This window comes from Cavia porcellus, unplaced genomic scaffold, assembly GCF_034190915.1.
Source record: "Cavia porcellus strain 051 isolate PalLab524CR breed Dunkin Hartley unplaced genomic scaffold, mCavPor4.1 scaffold_17, whole genome shotgun sequence".
NCBI classification, from domain to species: Eukaryota; Metazoa; Chordata; class Mammalia; order Rodentia; family Caviidae; genus Cavia; species Cavia porcellus.
In genome coordinates, this window is record NW_026947500.1 from 69,354,301 (window position 1) to 69,366,936 (window position 12,636).

At 34.7% G+C, this 12,636-nt stretch overlaps 1 protein-coding gene across 1 annotated transcript; it reads left to right on the forward strand.

Annotated features, from left to right (window-relative positions):
* Window positions 1-4,153: 4,153 nt before the first annotated feature.
* On the forward strand, window positions 4,154-5,116 carry LOC100716865 (olfactory receptor 7E24-like). The gene has a single exon (XM_003461733.4). The coding sequence runs from the start codon at window positions 4,202-4,204 to the stop codon at window positions 5,114-5,116; it is 915 nt and encodes a 304-aa protein (XP_003461781.4). The 5' UTR covers window positions 4,154-4,201.
* The last annotated feature ends 7,520 nt before the right edge of the window (window positions 5,117-12,636 follow it).

A 12,636-nucleotide genomic window follows, 5' to 3' on the forward strand; every position in this document is an offset into this window, starting at 1 on the left:
GACAGAGATATTTAGTATGTGCTAACTTCAACTGATTAGAAGAAAAACCCCAAAACCCTCATGGACACTTATTGTCTTTATGACTCCTTCCTGCATTCTCTTCGGAAAGTCCTTAGAGATGGGGATGGCATGGACCAATTTGGCTAATTATGAGCTCCGGGTATTGAGTCTCTAAGGTCATGGAGTAGTGAATAATCAGCTGGTCTCCAGGTCTTCACTTTGATTATTCCTGTCCAGGGAGCTCCACACTTGTGTCAAAAGCTCCTTGGTTGTCTACATTGGGAAGCTCCTATCTGACTTTGTATTAATTTAAATTCTGAGGACAGAGTCTGAAACTTCACTGGGCAGCCAACATAGGAGGGTCTTTAGATACGATTTCCTTGGCTGTGACCTAGCACAGAAACAGCATGAACCAGTAAGTACAAAGGGATATCAGCGATACGGGAAGCATTCTGAAGTGTAAGTTTTCTTCATCATAAAGACAATCATTCCAGATTTAAAAATTTTCTTTGGTACCAGGAATTGAACTCAGGACCTCACACTTGCCAAGCAGACACTGTGCCACTGAGCTACAGCCCCAGACAACTATGTCTGTTTAGGTAGTCAGATACAAAGGAATAAATATGAAAAAAATATCTGTTATAAGGAATGGGAATTTATGATGGTAGTTGTAGTAGGGAAAGCAGAGTTATTATTTCAAACTTGATTTTTCCAGACCCTGTTTTTACTTTCCATTGTTGTTTCACACATAGCAACAGGAAATATATATATATATATATTTATTTTTTTGTCTTTTTCCTTTTTATCGGTACCGGGGATCAAACTCACGACTGCAAGGCAGGCACTTATGCCGCTGAGCTAAATCCCCGGAAATATATCTTTCTGCAGTGCTTCTTAACTCTAAAAGTTTTACCAAAGTGATGATATGATCTTAGAGACGTTAATTATAACATCATGAACTGGTTTTGAGAGCGTGGTGTATTCTGGGCTCTGAGCAATCTGTTCTATGTAGTTTGTTTCATTTCATGTGCTTTATCTTCCTGTAATTATAAGTACCCACATTATCATTGCTTATAGAAAATGGAAAGCCTGTCATTTTAATGAAACCTGCAGTAGGTTCTAAGGTGGAAAATATGATGCATGGGAAATGGGCTGTCCTAACTAGACATGGAATTATACAATAATGCCACTGGAAGATTGTCATTCACATCCTTTGACTTCTGTGTCACTCCAGAAGGGAACTGTTGTTCTCCATGCCTTTCTTGTGGGAGGCTTGTGAAAGCTCAAAGAGCAGAGTCATGACCAGCATCTGCTGCATCCACCAAGGAAAAGCCATCATCCCTCACAGTTTCTCTCCTTCCACCACTGAAGGACGTTTTTGTAGCTTCCTATATCCTCCCCCTGTTTCTACTAATTCCACACAGCCTCAAGTGAGGTTAAGGCAGGTCAGGATTTCACTTCTCTTTAGAAAATTTGAGAGTTAAATATGAAACTTTATTGCACTAGCAATTTAGACTCAAAATTTCTGCTAAAAATTTTCTCTGTTGTGATAAGCAAACATTTTACTGTATTTGACAGCATCTGTTGGTGTATTTTTAATTATTTCTGCACTAAGTATTTTTGACCTATGGGCCTTATAGTCCATTTAATTCCATTTATATAAAACACATGAAAACATAATGGAGTATTCATTTGTTTGCAAAGGTCCAAAGAGACAGGAACAGGTGAATACATGCTTGTGCTTGAGATGTATAACAAAACATCATATTTTTCAAGTCTCTAACTTTTTGGATAGTTCATTCTATTCATCAGTAAATTTCCAGCTTGCTTACTCATGTAATTAGTTTGTAATAAAACAAAAGCTCATAAATATTAAAGTTTCAAACTCTGTTTTAGCTACCACATAGAGACAATGTTATTTTCCTTGCTTTCCTCAGGCCTTATGGGCAGAGAAACAAAGAAAGACTGACAAAAATTCTGACTATTTTAGCAGAACAATGATGCAGAACTGACATGTTCATTTCCCCAGTCTCATTTCTTGGTACAGGATCCACCACTGGAGCAAACTGCAAATGTTATTCTCATATGATGAAGATGCAGTTTTTTGTGTGGTGTCATACAGAGAAAATTACAAGACCAACATCAGGGATACTTTAAAGGAATATCTCAATAACCAAAAGCTGTAAATTATACTGACTCACTCACTGATTTTAGCAAATAATCAGAAATCTTACATGCATTATTTGTTTGAAATCAGCAAAGTATCACTCACAAATACACTGTATACAAATTTTCATGTGAGTGACAAGGAGAAAGGCACAAGAAGTTTAAAAACATTATGTTAAATTTTCAAGTTAAATGATATCTTACTACCTCTCTGATCATGGTGGCAATAGCTGAAGGAGAGATAAAATCGCTTCATGAAATCTACACTCTTTTAGGCACAATGATTTTTTCCTAAACAAGCTAGATGTGATTTAGGTACCTGTAGGTGGGCTTTAAAAATTACTCTGGGTTCATACGTCAGTGACAAGCCAGAAATACTGAAAGGGAAAAAAATCTATCGATAAAATTGATAGGAATAGATGCCTATGAGGACAGGAGTGCAAGAAAATGAAATCATGGAAAGATAGGAAGAATCCAAATTTCTTAGGTGACTGTTCAGAACTAAAAAAACATTGGAGTTGATGTAAATGTAAACAAATAGATATAAACACATATGTATCTGTAGAGATATTAATGGGATATTTCTAAATACTAAAATGTATTTAAGACAGTGATTCTTCAACACTCGTGTAAGAGAATAACACAATATCTGAAATGTAGATTTCAGATTAAATTGCATGGTCTGAGGCTGCAGTATGTAGATGCTTGAAAATTTACCTGGATGAATATATTACATGCAAGAGGGATGAAACCTGAATTATTTTGAAAACAATTTTTTACTTCAACCATAAAATATAAATAACTTTTCTGTTATTTCAGGAGGGGGATTACATCATTTACAGATGTGATTACCGTGTTTTATATACCTTGGTGACTGTAGATGAGTTTTCAAATATGCTTATATTGTTTCATGTACTTTTCTTTTGTGTGTTTTCACAAATTAATCATAGTGTGGTTTGGCAAAAATGTGAATCCAAGGTTCCTTAACATATCTGAAAGAAGGGAAATGCAAGACTTATTTCAGGAAGGATTCCTATTTAAATCTGTCAGTCAGAATTAAGAAACATGGAACTCAGCCAGATTTTTTTATATTTCATGTTTCCTGTTGCACATTGCAGTTTTATGTCAACCAAAATAATAAAGCACCTTACCACAATACTCTTGAATACTGAATCAGGAAACAGAACAGAGAGATGTTAAATTAGCATGTATCTTCTTGGCATTGTATTGTAGCAAAATCTCATAAAAAACTAAATCATCAAATGTGATTTTCATCATTATCGTTTAATCTCTGGAAAGTAGAGTGTAGTTAATGCTGCATTTATGATCATAACGTTCTAAAATTATGTGCACTTATTTAATCTCATTAGCACAGATGAAAGTTCATTACAGAAAACAAGAAGAGACATTTGTTAAATAAACTATGCAAACACAAACAGTGAGTGAGCACATATCTCACTGTGGCACAGAAATCAGAAAATCTAAGAAGGATGAAAATTTATGTCAGGTAACTATGTGAATACAGTGTATTCTGACAATGACCAAATTTACTGTAGTTTATTTTTAGATAGTGCAGTCCTAGTGTTTGTGATATTTCCAACAACTGAAAATAAGGGGCATTTTATTTTCTGAGATTAAAGTAACTTATAATTGAATGCATTTTATTTTCTTTCAATAGAATCATATCTTGTAAAGAGGGATGGGTTATGATGGGTTAACATTCTTTCAATTCTTTTTCAAGAAATTACTGGTCTCATACATTTCTGAAGCCTACTGCTCTTCGTCTCCTAACATTGTGCTGTAGAGCATCTGTAAAGTAGGAATGAATGGAAGACCTTGGAAAGCAAGCCACCCAGTAATAAAAGATGTTATGACAGTCAAGGTTGTTACAATAGAAACAATTGTTGAACGTTTCAGCCTTCATATAGACATAATTTCATTGGGGACATTTGTATACATAACATATGCAGAATTTTGTATGATTTCACTTTTCTAATGAATTTTCTTTCTAAAAAGGTGTCCAAGCATTATCAGAATGCAAAATCTAACACATGTCTCAGAATTCCAACTCATGGGTTTCTCAGATGACCCAGTTCTGCAGTTGGTCCTCTTTGGAATTTTCCTGTCCATGTACCTGATCACCGTGCTGGGGAACCTGCTCCTCATCCTGGCCGTCAGCTCTGACCCCCACCTCCACACCCCCATGTACTTCTTCCTCTCCAACCTGTCTTTTAATGACATCTGTTTCACCTCTACCACGGTCCCTAAGATGATTGTGGACATCCTAACTCACAGCAGAGTCATCTCCTACGTGGGCTGCCTTACACAGATGTCTCTGTATGTCCTTTTTGTCTGTATGGATGACATGCTCTTGACTGTGATGGCCTATGACCGCTTTGTGGCAATCTGCCAGCCCCTACATTATGCTGTCACTGTGAGTGCGCACCGCTGTGCCTTATTACTTTTGGCGTCTGTCTTTCTTAGCCTTGTGGAGTCCCAGCTGCATAATTCAATTGTTTTACTGTCTGCCTGCTTCAAGCATATGGAAATTGCTAATTTCTTCTGTGACCCTTCTCAACTTCTCAGCCTTTCATGTTCTGATCCTTTATTGAACATCATGGTCACATATATTAGTGGTGCCATCTTAGGCATTTTTCCCATCTTGGGGATCTTTTTCTCTTACTATAAAATTATTTCCTCTGTTCTAAAAATACCATCCTCTGAGGGGAGATACAAAGCCTTTTCTACCTGCAGCTCTCATCTCTCAGCTGTTTGTTTATTTTATGGAACGGGCCTTGGTGTGTACCTTGGTTCAGATGTGTCCTATTCTCCCAGCAACCGCATGGTTGCCTGCCTGATGTACACTGTGGTCTGCCCTATGCTGAATCCCTTCATCTACAGCCTGAGGAACAGGGACATCAGTAGCACCCTGAAGAGTATTCTCATCTAGAGAGTGTAATCCCAAGATGTTTGTGATCCATTTTGAATGTAGGTTTGAAAATATTGTGAAATTAAACACGCCAACTTGCATTTAAATGCATTATGGTTTTTTTTTTTTTTGTTATTTGATTTCAGAACTTTGAGTCTTTATTATGTTTCATATTAGAAGAACAGCTAGTTGGGGAAGATGGAATTCATGTGGATGTCAAGTTTCATTTTGGAAGTTGAAAAAAATTTTAGAGATGGATAAAGAGTATTGTTTGTGCAAAAATGATACCAATGCATGCTTCAAAATTGTAAAAACGATGTATTCAGTTTTATGCATCTAACTGTATAAAAGGATAAAACACTGAGAATTTTTTTTTATTTTGAAGTGAAAAAAGTAAAAGAAAATTTCAAAACCTGATAATTAGAGGGTAACAAAGGTTAATATATTTTGTATTGTTGCTTTAAACTAGTTACTCAGAGTACAAGATACCTGTATTTACTTTTTCAAAGAATATTAGCAGATATTTTTCTTTTCAATGACTTAGAAATAATGAATATAACTATCTTAATTATCACGTATATAACTTATCTATCTATCTATCTAGCTAGCTAGCTAGCTAGCTAGCTAACCCTATCTAGCTAGCTAGCTATTTCTTTGAGGTTCTCATACTAGGGAGATAGTTTGATGCCATCGGATTTATTTCTCTTTTGAATATGGTCTTTAGTTGCACCCACCCATTTATGTATAAAGTTTGAAGTTTATTCTTTTTATGATAAAGTAGTACTCCATTGTATAACAATGCAATATTTTTTTATCCCTTCTTTGGTTTATGGACATTTGGCTATTACAAATTGTGCTGCTATAAACTTGTGTGAACACATATCACTGTGGTGTGATATTTGTAATTCTTCTGGGGAAGTAACCAGAAGGGGAATAGCTGGGTCAAACAGAACCTCCAATCATCATATTTGGTGAATCTCCACATTGATTTCCAGAATAGTTTTACCAGTCTGGGTTTGCGCCAACATACAAAAGGATTCCTTTTTTCCCACAGCCCCTCCAGAATTTGTTATTGGTTGATTTGTTGATAAGAGATGTTCTGTCTGGGGTGAGATGGAATCTCAATTTTGTTTTAGTTTTTATCTCTCAAATAACTAGTGATGGTAAACAATTTTTTCATATACTTATTTGTTCTTCATCTGAAAAGTGTATGTTCATCTTGGATGCCCACTTTTGGATTGGGTCATTAAATTTGGGAGGCATGATTTTTTAAATTTCTTTATTTGTTCTTGATAAGAATGCTTTGTATATAGAACAACTGGAAAACATTTTTCTCCACAATGTGGGCTGTCTTTTCACTCTGCTGTTGGTTTCTCTTGCTGAGAAAAAGCTTTTTAATAAAATGAGATCTCAGGAGCTGATTCTTTATGATTATTTCAGCATGATCAGGATTTTATTTATAAAGCCCTTGCCTTCTCCAATATTTTCAAGAATTTTATTTATTCTGTTATTCAGCAGATTTAAGGTTTCTATTTTAATATTTAAATCACTGATCCATTACAAATTTACTTTAGTGCATGGGAAAGACATGTGCCCAATTTTAATGTTCAGCATACACAGAGCCAATTTTTCCAGCACCATTTATTAAAGAGGCTATCTTTCTTCCAGTGAATGTGTTGGGCATCTTTGTGAAAGGTAAGATGGCTTAGTATGCAAGGAGTTGTTTCTATATCTTCTAATATATTCCATTGATCTTTGGGTCTTTTTTTCCAGCACCAACCTGATTTAATCAAGGTAGCTTTCTAGTATAATTTCAAGTCAGGGATTGTGATGTCTCCTGTTAGCTTTGTTGCCTAGGTTGCCCTTGCTATTCTAGCTCTCTTCTGGTTCCAGATGAAGTTTAGGAGTGATTTCTCTAGATCTATGATGCATGCTAGTTTTATTTTGATTGGACTTGCATTAACTCTGTAAAACGATTTTAGGAGAATGACCATTTTCACAATGTTTGTTCTTACAATCTATGAACAGCGAATATCTTTCCATTTTCTGAAATCCTCTTCAATTTCCTTTTTTCAGAGTAATTTAGTTTTCACAGTATAGATCATTTATTTCTCTTGTTAGATTGATTCCTAAATATTTCATTTTTGGGGTGCTACTGTGAAGGATGTGGTTTCTCTTACTTCTCAGTGAGTTTGCTGTTTGTCTAGAGGAATGTTATTGATTTTAGTGTGTTGACTTTATATCTAGCTATATTACTGAATTTTATTATTACATCTAGCAGTCTTTCAAAGGACTTTTGGGGATCTTCTGTGTAGAGTATTATATCATCTGCAAATAACAGTAATTTAACTTCTTTTCCTATCCTTATACATTTTTTTCCTTTTGTCTAGTTCCTCTAGCTAATATTTCTAGAACTATATTGAATACGAGTGGTGATAATGCACATCCTTGTCTTGTTCCTAACTTTAGATTGAAAGTTTTCAGTTTTTGACATTTAGTGAGATGTTGGCTGTTGGCTTTTCATATAGGGTTTTTATCAGATTGAGTTAGAGACCATGTATTCCGATTTTCTGTAGGGATTTTGTTGTCACGAGTGAGTGTTGGATTTTGTTGAAAGCTTTTTCTGCAAATATTGAGATGGCCATGTGATTCTTGTATTTTCCCTTGTTGACAAAGTGTATTATGATTATTGATTTGTATCTCTGCATTCCTGGGATGAGTTTCAATTGACCATGGTTTATAATCTTCCTGATGACTTGTTGAACACTGTTTGCCAGCATTTTATTGAGGATTTTTGCATCTAGGTTCACTGGAGAGATTGACCTGTACTTTTCTTATTTTGGTTGGTCTTTATCTGGTTTTGATATTAGGTTAATTCTTGATTTCAGGAATGAGTTAGAGATAATTGCCTCCCTTTCAAATTCATTGAAGAGTTTGAGGAATGTTGGAATTAAGTCTTCTCTAAATGTGTAGTAGAATTCAGCTGTGAATCCATCAGGAATTGGACTTCTCTTTATTTCTTGTGTTATAATTATATTTTCAATTTCATTAACTAAAATTGGGTTATTCAGCAGCTTTATATCTTCTTGATTCAGCTTGAGAAATTCATGTTTCTAGGTATCTGTCCATTTCTTCTGTGTTATTGAACCTATGAGAGTGAAGGTTTTCCATGTAAGTATTGATACTCTTCTGTATTTCTGCAAGGTCTGTAGTGATTTTCCTTTTTCATTTCATTGCATGGATTTGAGATTTTTCTTTCATTTCTTCTTTGTATTGTTTTCTTAGTTTCAATGGCATTAATTTGTGCTCTGTCCTTTATAATTGCCTACCATTTTTGAGCTTGTGCTTGACTTGCTCTTCGTTTTCTAGACGTTTGAGGTGCAGCATTAAGTTGTCTATGTATGCTCTTTTCATTTTTCTAATGTGGAAATTCAGTGCTATAAATTTCCCACTGATGACTGCTTTAATTGTGTCCCATAGGTTCCAGTAATTTATATTTGCATTTCTGTTTGAGTGTAGATATTATTTGTATTTCTTCTTTAATTTCTTCCATTACCCATTGGTTGTTTAGGAGAGTATTATTTAGTTTCCATGAGTTTATGTGGTTTTTGTGGGGGATTTTATGTCATTAATTTCCAATTTTATTGCCCTATGATAAGATAGCATGCATGGAATTATTTTAATTCCTTTATATTTACTTAAACTTGTTCTGGGGGTAATATAGGGTCTATTTTAGAGAACGATCCGAGTGCAGCTGAGAAATATGTAGATTGTGATGTTGTTGGATGCAATACTCTGTACGCATGTACTAGGTCCATTACTTCACAAGTTTGATTTAGTTGTTATTTTTTTTCTAATTTTTTGTTTGATTGATCTGTATATTGGTGGCAATGGGGTGTTAATGCCCCCTGTTATAACTGTATTACTGTTTATTTGTTTTTTTGTGTGTCTATTAAAATTTGTCTTACAGACTTGGTTGCTCCCATATTTGGTGCATATATATTTATGTTTGTGATCTCTTCCTCTTGAATTTTCCCTTAGTAAGTATATAGTTAGTGACTTTACAGCATCTGATCATTCTTGGTTTGAAGTTCACATTGTCTGCAAACAAAATATCTACCCCTGATTTTTTCTTTTCTTTTTTTTTATTTAAGAGGAAAAAGAGAAAAACACAAAACAAAACAAAGCAGTGTAATGTTACACATAATACAGAACTACAAAAGAAAAAACATAACAGTAAGAAATCACCTGTTAATAGATTACATATTATCATCTTGGAAATAGTTGCTCAAATCACAGTATCAAAGAATACAAAGTAGACATTCAAACAGACAGACTGCAAACAGCTGTGCTCAATGATCCAAAAACATTAATATAGTCAGCTATTTAACACCCCTAAACACACTTGCTGATATATCCGTTAGAGCTCTTTTTTTTTTCCTCCCTCTCTTTTTTACAACAAAATTTACACATTTTGGATTTTATTACTCCTTAGTTCTTATTACTTTTTTTGGGGGGGAGAGAATAAAGTCAAATATGGCAAAACAAAGCTGTAAGTCAAAACCAAGGATAGACATAGCACATGATGTAGAACAGAGTACAAGGTTATTAACAATGGTTATCAACGTTGTCTCTTGTTTCCTTAAAAGGAATTGTCTATCTCATTAGATATTATAAAGTTGGACAAAACAGTAGAGAACAAGACTAATAAAACTTAGGCATTGTGAACATTACAGGACTTCCAAAGGAGACAATAGTCAAACTAGAATGGGCATCTTTGTGAATCTTATTGCCTTCAAATTAGTTGCCTATACCCTCAGACTTGCTACTATCGCACAGAATGGAACAGAGTCTAATCAGTCAAAACAAGATCGTGGGAGTATTACAGGACTTCAAAACAAGTTAATAGGAGATCAAAAAGAGTTACTATTATATATCCTAATTTTTTAAAATTTTTCCCTTAATTAAAATAAACATAAGAAATAGCTAAATAATTTTTTAAAGAATAGTAGTTACCATAGTGTCTGTCTTTTTCCTTAAAATATTTGGATAAAACTTCATATACTATAGCTTCAAATATTTCCATATCAAGAAGCCCAGAATAAAGCCTTTCTAATTAATAATTAGAAAATTTTATAAGGCTTCAAGGCCACCTAATGGGGAATCATGATTACCACATATTTTTATATATTTGAATCATTATTTACATTAGGGAAACTATTCAGTATTCATACATGCGAGATTGATTTATTTCACTTATGAGTATGGTCTCAAGCTGCGCCCATTTATTGATAAATATCTCAATGCGATCCTTCTTTATAGCTGAATAATACTCCATTGTATAGAAATACCACAACTTTTTTATCCATTCCTCAGTTGATGGACACTTGGGTTGTTTCCAAGATCTGGCGATTACAAATTGTGCTGCTATAAACATAGGTGCACATATATCCCATCCTCCTCATATATCAGTCACAATAGCTACTGAAGTTGACAAGCAACTCCAGGAAGCTTTAAAGAAATTCAAACTCGAAATAATATCCCAGATAAAAGAAGAAATGATAAAAGAAATGAAAGAGATTCTAAATATATCTAAAGAAAACACAGATAAAAAATTGGAGGAACTAAACAAAAAGATAGAATCCCTAGATGAGCAATATAAGGAACAAACAGAATACATAATGCAGATGCACAGAGATATACAGGAAATAAAAAACTCCACTGAAAGTTGTAAAAAACCGCCTTAATGAAAGTGAAGATAGAATTTCAGACCTTGAAGACAGGATTGCAGCTAGTGAACAGGAAAGGAAAGATCTTTTAAAAATACCCCTGATTTTTTCTAGGTGCTTGTTGCATGGAGTATGATTTCCTCTCATTTTTGAGATTTAGTCTATGAATTTTGTTTTGAGTTTAATGAGTCTCTTATACACAGCATGCTGAGTTTTGTTCCTTAATCCACTCTGCCAGCATGTTTCTTTTTATTGTTGAGCTGAGATCATCTACATTGATGGATATATCTGATAAGAGCTGACCTATCACTGCCATGTTATCTTCCATTGCTGGTTTTCTACTTTTTCTGTTTAATTATTTTGTACAGCTTAGTGGTTTCCTTTTGTTTTTGCTCTTGAGATTGTAGTTATCTTTGTCACTTTCTAGAGTTTCTTTCAGTACTATTTGTAGTGTTAGATTAGTAGTCATGAATTTCTTGTTTTCTTTGTCATGAAAGTGTCTTATTTCTCTATAAAATTCCAAAGAGTTATGCAGAATACAACAGTTCAGTTGAAAGCTGTTTTCTTTTAGGACCTGAAATATTTCATTCCAAGCTCTTCTTGATTTGAACATTTGTGTTGAGAAGTTTTCCCTGATTCTGATGAGCTTTCATTCATAGGTGATCTGTTTCTTTTCTCTGATAGCACTTAGTATTCTGCTCTTGTGCTGAATTTCTGAAATCCTAATTATTATATGTGTGGGTGAAGATTTGTTTTGGGTATAGCTAACTGGGTTTCTATATTCCTCACTTATCTGGATATCAGATTCTTTTCTGTGTTTGGAAATGTTCTGCTATTATTGCTGTAAATATTCCTTTTATGTCACTTGTGCTAATCTGTGCTTCTGTATTGACACCTATCAGTATTATATCATTTCTCTTTGCATCATTTTGAGCTGTTGAATTGTTCCCTGGTTCCTTGTTATTTTTAAGAAATTTTTTTCCTTCATGTTCATCAACTTCCATCCTGTTTTCAAAGTCTGAGAATCTCTCTTCACCTGCATTCAAATTGTTTTGCCAGTTTTTTATTGAATTTTTGATTTCCTGAATATTCCTTTGAATCTGTTCCATGCATTCTAATCTGTCTTGTATAGTTCAAAATTACCATCATTTTCTTATGTTTTTCTATTTTTATCTAGATCTTATATGATACACTTAACATTACTTCCATAATGTTTGCTGTTTCATTGTTTTACCTGAGAGATTATTTCTGATCTGATTTCCTCTATATCTTCATGGAGTTGTTTCTTTACTTCAGTTGCTATCATTTGAGAAAGCTCAGTTGTGTGATTTCCAATGTTTCCCATTTCAGTGTTTCCTGTTTCTGTTCTTGGTGGATGAGAACTGAGGCTGCCTCATCTCTTTCATTTTGTCATTTTCTACTGGGACTCATGTGGCTAGTCAGACACCTGCCTGATGGATTGCACTGGAGTGTTGCACTGGGCAAAGTTTCAATCCTCTGATATCCCTTTGGCCAGCCAGGATGCATCCCAACCTATGGCACTGGATTCTTGTGCTCTGTGGCCTGTGAGGCTGACTGGTGTTCCTCTGATGTATTGTGCTAGTTTGCTCTGGGTAGATGGGTTGGGCAGAGTTTGGATCCTCTTGCTTGTAACAGGGACAAACTCTAGGAGTGTGTTGTGGGGGAATGGAATCTGGTTAAGTGGAGTTTAGAACCTCTGGCACCCAGGTAACTAGGAGGAATGCACCCCCAATATGTTTCCTGGGCCTAGCATCTGGCTGGATGGAGTTCAAAACCTCTGAGAACCAGGCA